Raw genomic sequence first — 14685 nt, 5'->3', positions numbered from 1 at the left:
TTAAACAAGGAAGTTACAGTTTAATTAGCAAATGAAATGATTTCTCAATATAATGGTCATATCATCATAATAAAACAGCACAGAAGTTAACATTTCACTCTAACAACAAAAAAACACATTTAAATGTGGGGGGGGGGGGGCGCCTGGGTGGCTCAGTTGGTTAAGCATCTGACTTTGGCTCAGGTCATGATCTCAGGGTTCGTGAATTCGAGCCCCACGTCGGGCTCTGTGCTGACAGCTCAGAGCCTGGAGCCTACTTCGGATTCTGTGTCTCCTCCTCTCTCTGCCCATCCCCTGCTCATGCTCTGTCTGTCTCTTTCAATAATAAATAATCGTTAAAAAAAAAATTAAAAATAAAACATCTTGGTAAAAACATTTAAATGTCCTTCATAATACAGTAAGCCCACATCCTTCACGAGAATCAAAATTCTGATTGAAAAAAGGAAACACTAAAGAATTACATCCATAATGTAATTACAGGTAAACTTATAGGAAATAGTAGCCCATTCACTTGTTTTCCTTCCTCTAGACCAACTTAAAGGAACACAGAGCTAGAAAGGCCCTTTAGCACTAACTCAGTGATTTTTGGATCCCTGAGCAGGCTTCAGGGGCTTCTATGGTCAGTGAAGTGTTAAAATGAAAAAAAAAAATCGTTGCAACTGCATTCTTCCCAAAGACCCCAATAATGTGTTTCTGATTTTGCTTTTATACAACAGTCCATGGCTAAGTTTTAAGTTTCAAAAACCACTAAGAGTCTATCACACTTTCCAAGAGGACTCTAAAGCTTCAGAGAGGTTAAGAAAGACCAAGATGATAATGTTCACGGAAAGGCCAGGTAAAGAGAAACTGACATCTTCAAACTAGACCTCCACCGCCTCACGTGAAAGGTCCAAAGGACAAAGGGAGAAAAAAAGCAAGTTTCAAGATTACCTTTATTCAACTCCATCATGGGCCATACCAGTTATCCACCAATACCTTTCACTTAGTGTCCAGGAGCAGTCTTTCCTGTGACCATTATTAGGTTTGAGCCTCTCTTCTCCAATTTGTTTCCTTGCTTCTTAAAAACTGTCCCTGTGATATTATGTCACACAATGTCTCTTTAACAGGCAGTTCTAATACTTTAACTTGTTCATGCAAGAGAGCTTGTATTTTATCACAGGCCAATTTTTAAAATACACAGAAATAACCTTTCTCACAGAGATACTACATAGACCCACAAGTCTTGAAATGGATGGAAACAGAATGACAATAAGTACTAAGGTGAGGTAAAAAGTAAAAAAAAAAAAAAAGGGAGCCTGAATATCCCCAAACCAGAACTCTATCCCACACAGACCTGTGATGCCCTGATTAGGGGTGTATACTTCTGGTCCGGGATCCAGTCCCAGTGCCTCTGAACAGCATTTACACTCTGGTCTTCTTTAGGAATGTGCTTGATCTATGCAACTATTCCCAGTGCTTTACAAGCTGCTCAAACAGTCCTTGCAGAAAGATACACATTGGCTTATTTGAGGCTCTACAGGATAAAAAATAAAATCATAAAATACCACACCAGGGCTGTCTCCCAGGAATTATTTAGTCCAACCCCTTCATTTTTCACAAGAATACTAATATACATGAATTAAAGTCACTTTCCCACCGTCACAGAGCTACTACTGGTAGAAGTTAGATTTTGTTTTCATTACTACTTTCCATTCTTCTACAAAGTACTAAATATGATCACTGCTCAGGTAATTGCCAGCTATCATCACATGTTTTGGCATCATTTAGACGTAAACTTGTGCAACACAAGGCTTATTAAAAAACAACAAGTGCAACTATAAACAGGTCACCTTAACATGACTTAGGAGAAAAAAATACACCCAAGATCACAACATGTCCCACCAAGTTCAGAATGTCTCATACTGCAATCCTTAGAATCAGTTTGTTCCAAAATAAAATCCTGACAGCATTTCTTGCTAGTTACTTCGACATAAATGGTTTGAGTTTCACAGGCTAGTAAGCTTTCTCAACTGCAATCTTGCCCTCAACACCAAGGACTGTCTCCACTGTATTTTTAGCCATTTCCAGATAAAAGCTACTTACACATAATAAGCCAAAAATAATCAAACTCTAGGTGCTAATTTGCCAAGCTGAGTAATAAGTATGTCAGAAAACAATGCTTAACTATGCCTGTGAAGATTCTAGATTCAGAAATCCAAACCAGGTAAGCATTCACACATTGGTATATATTGTGCATCTAAAAGAAGCTGTGTCCCCCAAAATGGTTATTCTCTGGCAAATCTAATAAGAGTGATTAAAATGGGGAATTACTGGAACCGACAAAGTATTTTTACTGTGCCTGAGTAAGACAAACACATAGAAGCTCACATGAAAAATCATTTGATTTCAATCAGTTATAAAACATAGAACATTGCTGTTTTGACTAAAAGTCGTTCTTTTCCCTGTTGCATTTCTTTTTTCCCAGAGTCTCCTAAGAATCCTAAATACACAGGGGCGCCTGGGTGGCGCAGTCGGTTAAGCGTCCGACTTCAGCCAGGTCACGATCTCACGGTCCGTGAGTTCGAGCCCCGCGTCAGGCTCTGGGCTGATGGCTCAGAGCCTGGAGCCTGTTTCCGATTCTGTGTCTCCCTCTCTCTCTGTCCCTCCCCCGTTCATGCTCTGTCTCTCTCTGTCCCAAAAAAAAAAAAAAAAAAAAAAAAAAAAAATGTTTAAAAAAAAAAAAAAAAAAATAAAAAAAAAAAAAAAGAATCCTAAATACACAAACTTCTTTACACTCTTCAAGAGGAGAGCTGTTAACCTTGACATTTTATGGTCACTCTTTGAAAAGGGAAAATTAAGTGTTTAAGTTTTGCTTTTTAATTAAAAAGGTAATTATTCCCACCACCACTGCACCAAGTAGAGATGAGAAATTTGTCAGAGGCTCCCTAATAATTGGCAGATAAGAATCATCCTGTGAGGAAATGTAGACAAGACTATTGCATTACAAAACCCTGAGTCATCACCCAGTTCACTCAGCAGATTTGGGTAAACAGTGGATAAGTGACTTATGTCTTGTGTGTTTATCCATCCATACCCACATTCATGAACATACAATGTTACCAGATTTTGTGTACAGTTAACCAAACAAGATACAGCACAACTTTCTTAAAAAATTCTTCTCTCACAACGAGGATACCCATCTAGCAAATAAAGTGCCTAACCTTTCCCCCCCAGACCGTATTTTTACTTGCTGCCCCCCCCCCCATTTCAGTGGCACTATAGCTTAAGGAGAGTTTGTGCAAAAAAAAAAAAAAAGAAAAGAAAAGAAACAGTAATCAAACAATAACATAACTCCTGAAACTGATTTTTAGGTCATCTATATTCATCTGAGCGACTCAAAAATTAACGCAAGCCCTGTACTAATAACGCCCTGGACAATCTGACAGCTCTCTTCTATTTTCCTTAGGGTCGCACATTTCCAAAGGAAATGTCACAACTGGAGAAACATAACACTTTCCCGATGTTCTAAGACTCAACACTCTCAACATTAACTGTCTAGTATACAGCTCAAGAAAGCGCTAAGAGCTGATTTTGAACCAATCTATTCAATCAAACTCACAAAGACTGAGCAGGCCCAAAAAAGCAGAACCTACAAGTTCCCTACGGCCTCCTTCCCATTCAGAAAGTTACGAGACCTGAATTGAGGGCTATAAAGAGGCGGAGACCGTAGAGGAAGAACCGGAGGAAGCACCAGGAAAAGTCGAGTTACTCCCCCATAGACGAATCCTCTCCTCCCACATCCCCCATGGGCAAAGGTTCAGGACCCTTGGGGGACCCTTCATCTCTCCCTGAGGGCCTGGTGCCCTCCGGCTCCCCAAGATGCCGTAGGTCGCAAGACAACAACCTAAACCCTTGGGGAGAAGCAGCTAGGGAGGACCTACAAGGCTGGTGAGGACAGAGGAGGTCCCGCAGTAAAGTGGCAGGGAGCGGACTTGAGTGCTTCCCAGGCTTCCTGTAGCGATTCTCCGACTACTGCTCGGAGACCACCGGAGGGTCGAGTCGGGGCAGAGCTGTGTCCAGCGGTCCCGTGTGGACAAAGAGCCGCCGCTGCCCTTGCCCCGGACGCTTTCCCACTGAGCCTTTGCCCCCCTTTGCCCACGCACCCACCCTGCAGACCCGAACACACTTACGTGGAGAGTTTCCTGGTCCAGAAGAGGCCCCCGGGCCACAGCTCTTGGAGCTGCACGGCCCGGCCCAGGTTGCTTTTGATCTGGGCCAGCTGCAAGTCGGACTCGGCGTCCAGCCGCTCGGCATAGGGCAGCAGCTTGTTGTAGACGATCTCCTTCTGCGGGACGAAGCCCCGCGAGTCCGGGCCGGGACGCCCGCCGGGCTCCGGGGGATCCCCGCCGCCCGCCCGCTCGGCCGGCTCCATGAGCCTAGGGACACCCCCCCCACCCCCTCCCACCCTAACCCTCCCCGGCCCCCACCCCTCTCCGGGCTCCGCCTCCTCCGCGTCGTCGTCGCCCCGCGGCGGTCGGCAGCCCGTAGCCCTCGGCCCGACCGCTGGGCCCCCTGCGCTGGCCGGCGCGCTGCTGGTCCCCGCGCGATCCCAGTTCGTTGGCGGCGGCAGCGGCCGCTCTGCCCGCCCCGCACCGGCTCGGCTGGTGACGCTGCAGCAGCCGGGCCCGCAGGTTCCGGACGGGCCTCAAGTCACTTCCGGGGCGGGGCGGAGCGACGGCGTCGGAGGAGGTGGCGGCGGTGGTGGCGGCAGCGGGAGCCCAGCGGGCCGCGCCTTTCTCGCCGTGGGCCGGGCTCGGAGCCCCCACCCCCGGGCCTCACCGGCCGGGCGCGAGCCTGCCCCACCGGAAACACGAAGCCGAATTCCAGGCTATTGTCCTTCCTCGCCTGGGGTTGCGCGGTCCCTGTGGCTGTCCTCGGGAGCCCGTAGTCGCGGTGCTCTCCGCCAAGGCGGTGGGCCTAGTCCCCCACGCCGAGTGTGTGGAAAAACCTAGGTACTCTGTATCCATCTCACTTGTTAATTATAGATTTTTTTACTCTGTCTCCTTTAAGTCCCCTCTTTCGGGTATTTTTCTGGCCGCTCTCATTCCAAAAAGGTGAATTGTTATTCAACAAATATTAATTGAACTGCTATTTTGTGTGTCAGACGCTCCTTTTAGGCCCTTGAAATGGGAAGAGCACGTGATTTCTGCCCTCCAGGGTTTTACGATCTACCTGAGCTTTAGGGAACAAGCAATTACAAGACAATACTCTTAATTACTGGATAAGTACAGGATGCCTTGGGAACACCTAAAGAGAATTTCAAACTGTAGGGGTGTCAGGTAGTTTCCTAGAAGTGATAAAGTTGAGGTTTAAGGGGGTTGAAGGCAGAGTTGGTTGGGAAAAGGAGGAGAAGGTACGGCAACAACTTAGAGGCCACAAGCATGCACTCTAGGAATTCAAGGAAGTTCAGAATGGCTGCAGATTGCTTGCAAGAGGGGAGTGCAGGATTGAAACCTAGAAAAATGCTAGGGAGTTTTTAGAGCATTAATCCTAAAAGCAACAAAAACTCTGAAACATTTTAAGCATAGGAGTGGTGTGATATAACTTACATTTTCCAAGAATCATTCTGGCTTTATGTGGAGAATGGATTAAAATAGACACCACTGGAAACTGGAGGAACTCTTAAGAAGTTGTGACATAATGATGTCAGTGGAATGATTTGAGAGCTACTGCAGCAAGGAAAATGGCCTGGACTTGGTAGCTGACTGAATATGAAGAGTGAAACAATGGGAAGAGACAGGATGATTTCAGATTTGTGGTTTGGGAAGATGGATAGGAAACTCCTTCACTGAGATAGAGAACACAACAGAAACAGATTTGGAGACAGAATGCCTAAGGGATGGGAAAGTACTTTGATGTATGGATCAAGGGGATGATCTAAACTGAAATATTGATTAGCATATAGGTAGGACTGAAGGGAATGAGACAGAGACTTACTAACAGATAACAGGCATATTAAGAATTTTAAGAGTTTAAGAATTTTAAGATTGAGCAAAAATCTATCGAAATTGGGCAGAGTAAAAGCAGAAGTTTGGAGCCCAGAGAGGAGCCAAGGGAAAGATTTATGTAGAGAAGGTGTGGAGACAAAGAAAGGAAACTATTTGATTGGCTATACCTTAAAGCCCAGTTGGCTGTTTATGATTGGTTGTCCTTAGCGTTTAGATTTCATAACCTTGAGGCATTTACACAGAATTTGGGCAAGGACATTAGAGCCACCTCAGTCTAATGGCTGTTGTGTAATTAGGTTAACAGTATGAAAAGAGTAGGGTCCTTGACCAGCCTCTCGGGTACCATATTTAGGGATGTGTAGAGAAAGAGGAGAGAGACCACAAAGAATGGTCATGAGAAGCTGTCAGAGAAATAGGAGGAGTTCTAGGAAAGGGGCCTCCCTAAAGATGGAGTGTTTCAGATGGAGGAAGTAATCAGTGTACCAAAAGTGATTTGAGCTGTTAAATGAAATGAGAACTGAGTAGAGTTTATAGGAGTTGTTGATACAGCAGGTAACAGTTTCAGGGGAGTGTACAAATGGAAACCAGATCACAATGATACTGGAAAAATAGGAAGTAAATAAATAGAGGCAGCAAAAGCAGACAACCTTTTTTAAAAGTTTGGGTGGGAAGAAAAGGAGAGAGATAAGGAGGTAGCTGGAATAAAAAGGAATTTTTGAAGGTGGGACATGTTTTAAATAATAATGAGAAGGAGCCAATGGAGAAAGGTTGAAGTTACGTGGGCGAGCATGACAGAGAGTGGGCGAGAATATGGAGTCATTGGCCTTTAGCAATAAGCCAGACTGTGCTTCATTGTCAGAGGAGGAAGGCAGGGGAGGATAGGTGCAAATGCAGAAAGGTTTGCAGTTTTGGGTGGCTAGGTTGGAGAAGTTCTTTCTGATAGTTTCTTTTTTGTTTTTCTGTGTAATGAGAGAATGAGAACAATGGGAAGAAGTGGGGGGAAGGAGATTGGAGGAGACTGGAGAATGTTTATAGTAGTCTCAAAATTCAGAAAACTCATTAGAGAAACAGAATTATTTGTCAGTTAAGTCTGGAAGCATGAATTTACTGCCATCTGTCTGAACACTTTAGTGATTTTTCCCAATAATGTTTAGCAGCCCCAGAATGTGTGCTGTGGAGTCTGGTATGATACAGTGACAAAAGAATAAGAATGTATGTTGGTGGTGGTGATGGTAATGGTGTTAGCTACCCTTTGTTGAGCCCTTCTCTCAGCCGGCGCTTTACCCACAATATCTCATTGAATTCTCTTTCCTAAGTAGGATCCTTGGGTTGAGAATATTTAAAAGAGAGTGGTTAATGTCAAAATTGGTTGAAGTCTAAATGAAAGAGAAGAGGGTTAATAGAGAGGTCAAGGTACTCGGATCCTAATGAGGTACAGGAGCAATATGAAAGGATTAGCCTGAACAAGGGATCTGGAAGAACAGGAATATTTGGACTTAAGATTTCAAAGAAGCAGTTCCTGATGATGTCAGTTTCCCTGGGAATGGATGTAAACTGGAAAGGTCAAAAGAATTATTGGAACAAAAAAGATGAAGTCTCTTTCTGTTATTCTATGTGAACTTTAATGGAAAACACTAGTGAGTGAAACCTATTCAGGTGAGAAAGTTGAGAAACCTTAAATAAATCTCTCTGGGGGACTTAGTCCACTTATCATTTGAGATAGTCATCCAAAGTCTGGGGTTAATTTTCTCTTCTGAGACCAACTCCCAAGCATTTTTTATCTTTTAGAGCTCCGGATCCTCTGCCAAAAGATAACAGCACATTATGCTTTCATTCAGACCCTGAGGGAGATATTGGCTTCTTATCAGACCCCTCCAGGAAACAGACTAAAATCTCCTTTCTTGGAAAGTGCAATAGCCCTTCATGGAAAATATTCTGAAGGCAGAGGTTTCTCCTCAGGTTGGAGGAATTAATGGGGATAATTACCAATCAAATATTTATGCCTTTGGTTCACTGCTTGATAATCCACTTAGTAGCAGTGAACAAAAATGACAGGTTGTTAATTTCCTGCCTTCCCTGCCTTATTCTGTATATGATACATTTGAGCCTGAGAGTATATTGAATTTATGTGGTCAGAGCATAATCTTTAGAAGTATTTGAATTATATTAGAATGATTCATTCTAATGTAATCAAATATCCAAACTTCTGCTGTATTTCAGTTCCTAAAGGCACAAGAATATTGGACCTGAGAAATGAGAGGTTTTTTCTTGTTCCTATATGTTTTTTAAGTTTTGATTTTTTTCATCCCAAAGCCCTTCTCATCTGGCCATAGTAGCTACTTTCCTTCATTAGAGTGTATTTAGAATTCATTTTTTTTAGTAAAGAGAAAATCACAGCTAAAGGAATGAATTCTTCTGTGATTACTACTTTATAGTTTTCCTCTTTGTTAGGCATTTTGCCATTTTACTATGATGTAGCTGGATGTAGGTTTCTTTTTATTTATCTTGCAGGGGATTTGTATTTCTTTTTTTTTTTTTTTTTTTTTTTCCAACGTTTTTTATTTATTTTTTTGGGACAGAGAGAGACAGAGCATGAACGGGGGAGGGGCAGAGAGAGAGGGAGACACAGAATCGGAAACAGGCTCCAGGCTCCAAGCCATCGGCCCAGAGCCTGATGCGGGGCTCGAACTCACGGACCGCGAGATCGTGACCTGGCTGAAGTCGGACGCTTAACCGACTGCGCCACCCAGGCGCCCCAAGGGATTTGTATTTCTTAAAAGATCCATGTCACTCATCAATCATAAAAATTTTTGGCTATTATCTTTTCACAATTTTTTCCCCTTCTTTCTTTGTAGAATTCCCATTAGATGTATGTTATATCTTCTTATGCTACTCTCCATGTTTGTTACTTTCATTTTGCAAGTCTTTGTCTCCTTACTCATTCTGGATAACTATCAGACCTATTTCTAACTCATAGAATTCTTTGTTTATCTTTATCTGATCTGTTTAACTTATCTATTGAGCTGCTAATTCCAACAATTATATTTTTAATTTTACAAGTTCTATTTAGTTCTTTTCCAAATCTACTATTCTATTTTCATTGACTTTTGTTCTTTATAGTTCCAATGACTCTTTTCATCATTTTGACATGTGTATTTAATTATTTTAGACAATTGTATTCAAACAGTCCTTTCTGTTATTTCAGATTTTTAAAAGTTTTTTAAACTTTATTTAAGTAATCTCTATACCCAACATGGGGCTCAAACTCACAACCCTAAGATCAAGAGTCACATGCTCCTCTGACTGAGCCAGCCAGACACCCCTGTTATTTCAGACTTTTGGGGATGCTATATGTTAGTTGACTTTTGTTCATGGTGGATCATTTGCTTCAGTTTTATAATTTTTTATTTTATGAAATTATCTTCACATGGCTTTTTTTCTCTGTGGAAATCCCATGTGACCCAGAGCATTTTGTTGGTTTGTTTGTTTGCACCAGACCCACAAAAATATCACAGGCTCAGTACCAATAAATATTTATGTTAATTTTTCAGCTATGTAAACTTCTCAAATATAAATTTGGATTTCTGTCCTATGCAAGTTACAGGCCTGAGAATTCAGCCCTTGGAGAGTTTTATTACTATGCAATATTTGACTTCCAACTCCCTTAGGTTCAAGGCTTCAACTTCTTTCCCTGAGTAGATATTAAAGTGCAAGTCACTTGCTGTTTCAAGATTCAATAACATTGCCCCAAAATTGATGCAGAGTTAAGTCACACACTTATCACTCTGGCTTTCCTTTCTTTTTTGTTTCTGTCATCTGGAGATTTTTTTCTGTGTGTGAACTCATCTATTGTTATCACTTGTTATGTTTAATGCAGCTTTTCTATATTAGGGTTTCTGCATTACTCAGGATGCCATGTTACTGGAACTGGAGACCCTTAAGGAATGAACTTCTAGCTCTGAAGTATTAGACATCATTTGGAGCAAAGGGGAATAATTGTGGATGATTCAGAGCTTTTTTAGAATCCTCATATCACATAGGTGGTCACTGGTGATGCCTATCTATCAAGGCATATTTATTAAAGGATTAAAAAATTATTATGTTATTATTTAGAAAATGCCTATTTGATATTTAAATGCTAGGAGTTTTTCAACACAACTGAAGCTCTTTATGTTTCTTCTTTTTGACAAGCTATGGATAATATAGGAGGACACAGCTTCCTTCATAATCAAATATAGTAAAGAGATGTATTGTATTTAATGGTAGTTGAAAAGTTAACAGTAGAGGCAGTGGAGAGATAATAACTAATGCACAAAGAGGATATATGCTCTTTCCACCTACCCCCTGCTCCTAAGCACAGCATGGAATTGTCTGCATGAATAATTTGAATAGCCAGCAAGACACTCACACTATATCTGATGCTTGAAATGCTACCCTTTGCAATCTGTTTCTTTGTACTAAACGCAATCTCTTTTGAAATTTACAGACTCATAAGAGGGGTAATATATCAAATCCCTAATTCTCCAGGGTGAATTATATATTCATTAATTCAGTAAACATTATTAAGTGTCTCCTGAGTGCCAAGTTTGAGATCATAAGATGAATGACACAGTACTTGTCCTCAAGGAGTTCACTATCTAGTGGGTTGACAGTCAAGTAAACAGATAAAATTGTAACTAAATGTCACCTGGGATCTTACTACCTCTTAAAATCTCTAGATAAAACTAATTCAGACTGCCTTCCATAGACTGAAAAATTCAGTGCCTCACCCATTAGTTCTGCCTGCCAGTTTTGGAGAATGGGGACTTATGTTTTTATAGCAATTCCCAGATCTAAACTTTTGCTCTGGTAAACTACTTCTGTCAAGTGATCATCTTATCCTGAGGCTTCTGTTGTTCCTGTTCCAGTAGTGCTTTAATCTAAACATTTCCACAATTTCTGTAATTTCCACAAACCATTCATACAAGGCTCTATGTGTATGTGTGTGAGAGAGAGAGAGAGAGAGAGAGAGAGAGAGAGAGAGAGAGAGAGAGAAAGAGAGACAATAAATGTAAACAAGTTAAAAGAGACAAAGGGATTTATATGGTAGAAAGAATAAACAACTTAAAATTTAATATAAAATATTTTTCCTAAAAGATCAATTTTCTATATGATTACTAATATGGAGCTCACTGACTGGCAGAGCAGTCAGACATTAAACATTTCCTTTTACAGGTATTTTAATTATGATTTTGTTAAATGCTTTCATAGGATAAGGGGTGCTCTGATTGTGTAGAATAGGGGGACCTGGCCTACACCGGGAGGCCTGGAAAGATTTCTTTGAAGAAGTAGCAGTTGACAAATGAGTTGGGGAAAAGGATGATTAGGAAGGATCTAGCCAGGAGAACAGTCTGAGCCAAGGCTTGAGGTAGGGGAAGAACTTTGCTTGTTTGAGAAGCTCAGAAAGACCAATGTGTACAGAGAGAGAGGATAATAATGGCAGAGAGGGTAAGCAGAGTTAGGTCATGTAGTATCTTGTAAGTTGGGTTAAGAATTTTGGATTTTATACTGAAAGGTATTTCAGATATATGAATTCAGTGCTTTGGGCTGTAACCAGATACTTACAGGAAGCTGCATTGGTGACATTAGGGTATTGAAGTCATGAAGTCAAGTGGATAGGTATACCCTAGGCAGAGGCAGGAGTATGTGGAAAGTATATGGAGTTTTCACTGGGCCTAATTAGGCCAAGGAACATTGAGTACAGTATGGTAGGAGCACAGAACATGTGCATAAGGCAAGAGAAGAGACAAGAAGGTAAACTGAAACCAGATTACAAACAGTCATGGATCTATATGTATTAACAATAACGATAGTAGTGTTGTTAGTTCATCCCTACCCATAGAGAGTGGGCTGCCTTTCTGGACTCAGAACCTAAGTACTAGAATGCAGTTTTTGCCTTGTTTTGTTTTTTAAATCCTTTTATTTTGAGATAATCATAGATTCACATGTAGTTGTAAGAAATAAAGATATCCCTTGTGCCTTTTACCCAGGTTCCCAAAATTGGTATCATCTGTAGTACAGTATCATAATCAGGATATTTAGACTGATACAGTCAAGCAAGATACGAACATTTCCATCATGACAATGATCCCTGCTTTTGCCCTTGATACTCACATTCGCATCTCTGACCCCTTTCATGTCTCTAACCCTTAGAAATTACTAATCTGTTCTCTATTTCTACAATTTTATGGTTTCAAGACTGTTCTATAAATGGAATCATACAGGGTATAACCTGTTGGGATTGCCTCTTTTCTCTCAGATAATTCCCTTGGGATTTATCCAAGTTGTTGCATGTGCCATAGTTTGTTTCTTTTCATAGCTGAATAACATTCCCTAGTATGGATGTACCATAGTTTGTTTTTGGCTATTCCTAGTAAAGTTGCGGTGAACATTTATCTACAAATTTTTGTGTAAACATAAGTTTTAATTTCTCTGGGATAAAAGTCTAAGAGTTTAATTGCTGGGTCATGCTGGGTCACATTGTTTAGTTTTATAAATAAAATAATCCCAAACTGTTTATATGGTGCTATCTCATTGTGGATTTAATTTGCATTTCCCTAATGGCTAATGGTGTTGACCTTATTTTCATGTGCTTATTTGCTACTTGTATGTCTTCTTGGGTAAAATGTCTGCTCATGTTTTTTGCCTGCTAGGTTTTTTTTACTGTTGAATTTTGTGAGTTCTTTATATATTCCAGGTGCTATTCCTTTGTCAGATATGTGGTTTACAAATATTTTCTCCTTGTTTGTAGCTTATCTTTTTATCCTTTTGATAGAGTCTTTTACAGAGTAAGTTTTTAATTTTGATGAGGTCTAATTTGTCAATTTTTCCTTTTGTGGTTCAAGCTTTTGGTGTCAGTTCTAAGAAATTCTGCCTAGTCCTAGATTCAAAGTTGCTGTTGTTGTTTTTTAAGTTTTATGTTTTGCATTGAAGTCCACGGTCCATTTGAGTTAATTTTTTGTATGAGGTGTGACATTTAGATCAAGGTTCATATTTTTGCCAATGAATGTCCAATTAATTTAGTTTAATTTTTTTTTTTTTAATTTTCTTTTTTCAACGTTTTTTATTTATTTTTGGGACAGAGAGAGACAGAGCATGAACGGGGAAGGGGCAGAGAGAGAGGGAGACACACAGAATTGGAAACAGGCTCCAGGCTCTGAGCCATCAGCCCAGAGCCTGACGCGGGGCTCGAACTCACAGACCGCGAGATCGTGACCTGGCTGAAGTCGGACGCTTAACCGACTGCGCCACCCAGGTGCCCCTATTTTAGTTTTAAATAACAACACTTGAAGACTAACTACCAAGAGTCTAGTCAAGGTAGCATTATTTAATACAGTCATTTCATGTTAGTCTTTACTCAAACATGGAGCGGAAAGGCACATGCTAGCACCATCCACTCTTACGATCCACTGTGAGCCAATACTTGAATGAAAAGACTTAACCCCCAGAACAAAGAGTAAGTTTTATGGATCCTTAAGTCCATAATTAGTAATACAAAGAATACATTTGACTAATTCTACTAGAAAGTGGTCCTGCTAAAAATACATCTAATTTACTTTATTCAGAACATTTTGAATAGTAGGCATCTGTAATTGTTTTTGACTACTCAGCATCTGAACCCATTTGCTAGATTTGGGAAATCCTCTCATCATCTAGGTCTTAGTGAGAAGTAGCCTCCTCCTTCTAACTTTAGAAGCCTAATGGGTGAGATTCACCCTCTACCCATCCCCCTGACAGCCTCGTGATCTGGATTTTGCCAGTATGTACTTTAAATCTTGAGCAAGTGATACTAAGATGAAGGGATGATGGATGATATTGGATCTCTGATAGATAGGCAGTGTGGCATCCATGGTTGTGTTGTCAGGAGCAGCAGCTGCCTACAGTGACCACTATGTCAAATAGAAGAGATGGCATATGTTGTTGGCAGCAACAGCGCCTTAACCAGATTATTTCTGTTACCCTCACTCCCTTCGTTCCTTGATTCCCTAAGAATCTTTCTTACAATTTCTTACCAATTCTGAGAGTTACTTGATATTTGCCAATAAATTTATCTTCAGTTTAAGTTAGCCAGAGTTGGTTACTGATAGTAAACATAGTTGACATCAAAAACCTTCACTGATACTTTTAGCAAATTAGTCTAAAGCTGTGGTTTGGAGAGCTCCCACCCTCAGAGTTTCTGATTTAGTAGATGTGGAGTGGGGCCTGTGAATTTGCTTTTCTAAAAAGTTCCCAGCTGGGGCGCCTGGATGGCGCAGTCGGTTAAGCGTCCGACTTCAGCCAGGTCACGATCTCGCGGTCCGTGAGTTCGAGCCCCGCGTCAGGCTCTGGGCTGATGGCTCGGAGCCTGGAGCCTGTTTCCGATTCTGTGTCTCCCTCTCTCTCTGCCCCTCCCCCGTTCATGCTCTGTCCCTCTCTGTCCCAAAAATAAAATAAAAAAAACATAAAAAAATTAAAAAAAAAAAAAAAAAAAAAAAAAAGTTCCCAGCTGCTGCTGCTTTTGCTGATCAAGTGACCACACTTGATCTTCCTCATGTTGTTGGTATGATTCTATAGTTTTCTCTCAAGCAACTGCTGATTAGTGTTCCATTTTTTAAATATACCACAATTTGCTTATCCATTCATCTGTTGATGGACATTTTGGTTGTTTACAGTTTCTGGT

At 41.0% G+C, this 14685-nt stretch overlaps 2 protein-coding genes across 6 annotated transcripts in view; one reads left to right on the top strand and one right to left on the bottom strand.

The window, feature by feature from the left end:
- Positions 1-4428, bottom strand: part of PSME4 (proteasome activator subunit 4) — a 100348-nt gene extending 95920 nt beyond the window's left edge. For 3 of the 4 annotated variants that reach the window (XM_058684109.1, XM_058684111.1, XM_058684110.1), the window contains exon 1: positions 4170-4428. In XM_058684109.1, the coding sequence (XP_058540092.1) occupies positions 4170-4411 (242 nt within the window). In that variant the 5' untranslated portion in view covers positions 4412-4428. Of the gene's footprint in view, positions 1-1333; positions 1510-4169 lie in introns of those variants that run through there. The other variant, XM_058684112.1, reaches the window with a different exon arrangement.
- Positions 4429-4810: 382 nt separating this feature from the next.
- The window catches only part of ACYP2 (acylphosphatase 2), a 282564-nt gene continuing 272689 nt past the window's right edge, over positions 4811-14685 (top strand). For both annotated transcript variants that reach the window (XM_058684108.1, XM_058684107.1), the window contains exon 1: positions 4811-4991. The gene's annotated coding sequence lies outside the window, so the exon portion shown is untranslated. The remainder of the gene's footprint in view (positions 4992-14685) is intronic.

The sequence above is a fragment of the Neofelis nebulosa genome, chromosome 9 (assembly GCF_028018385.1).
Source record: "Neofelis nebulosa isolate mNeoNeb1 chromosome 9, mNeoNeb1.pri, whole genome shotgun sequence".
NCBI lineage: Eukaryota > Metazoa > Chordata > Mammalia > Carnivora > Felidae > Neofelis > Neofelis nebulosa.
This window is presented reverse-complemented; position numbering and strand designations above follow the sequence as displayed.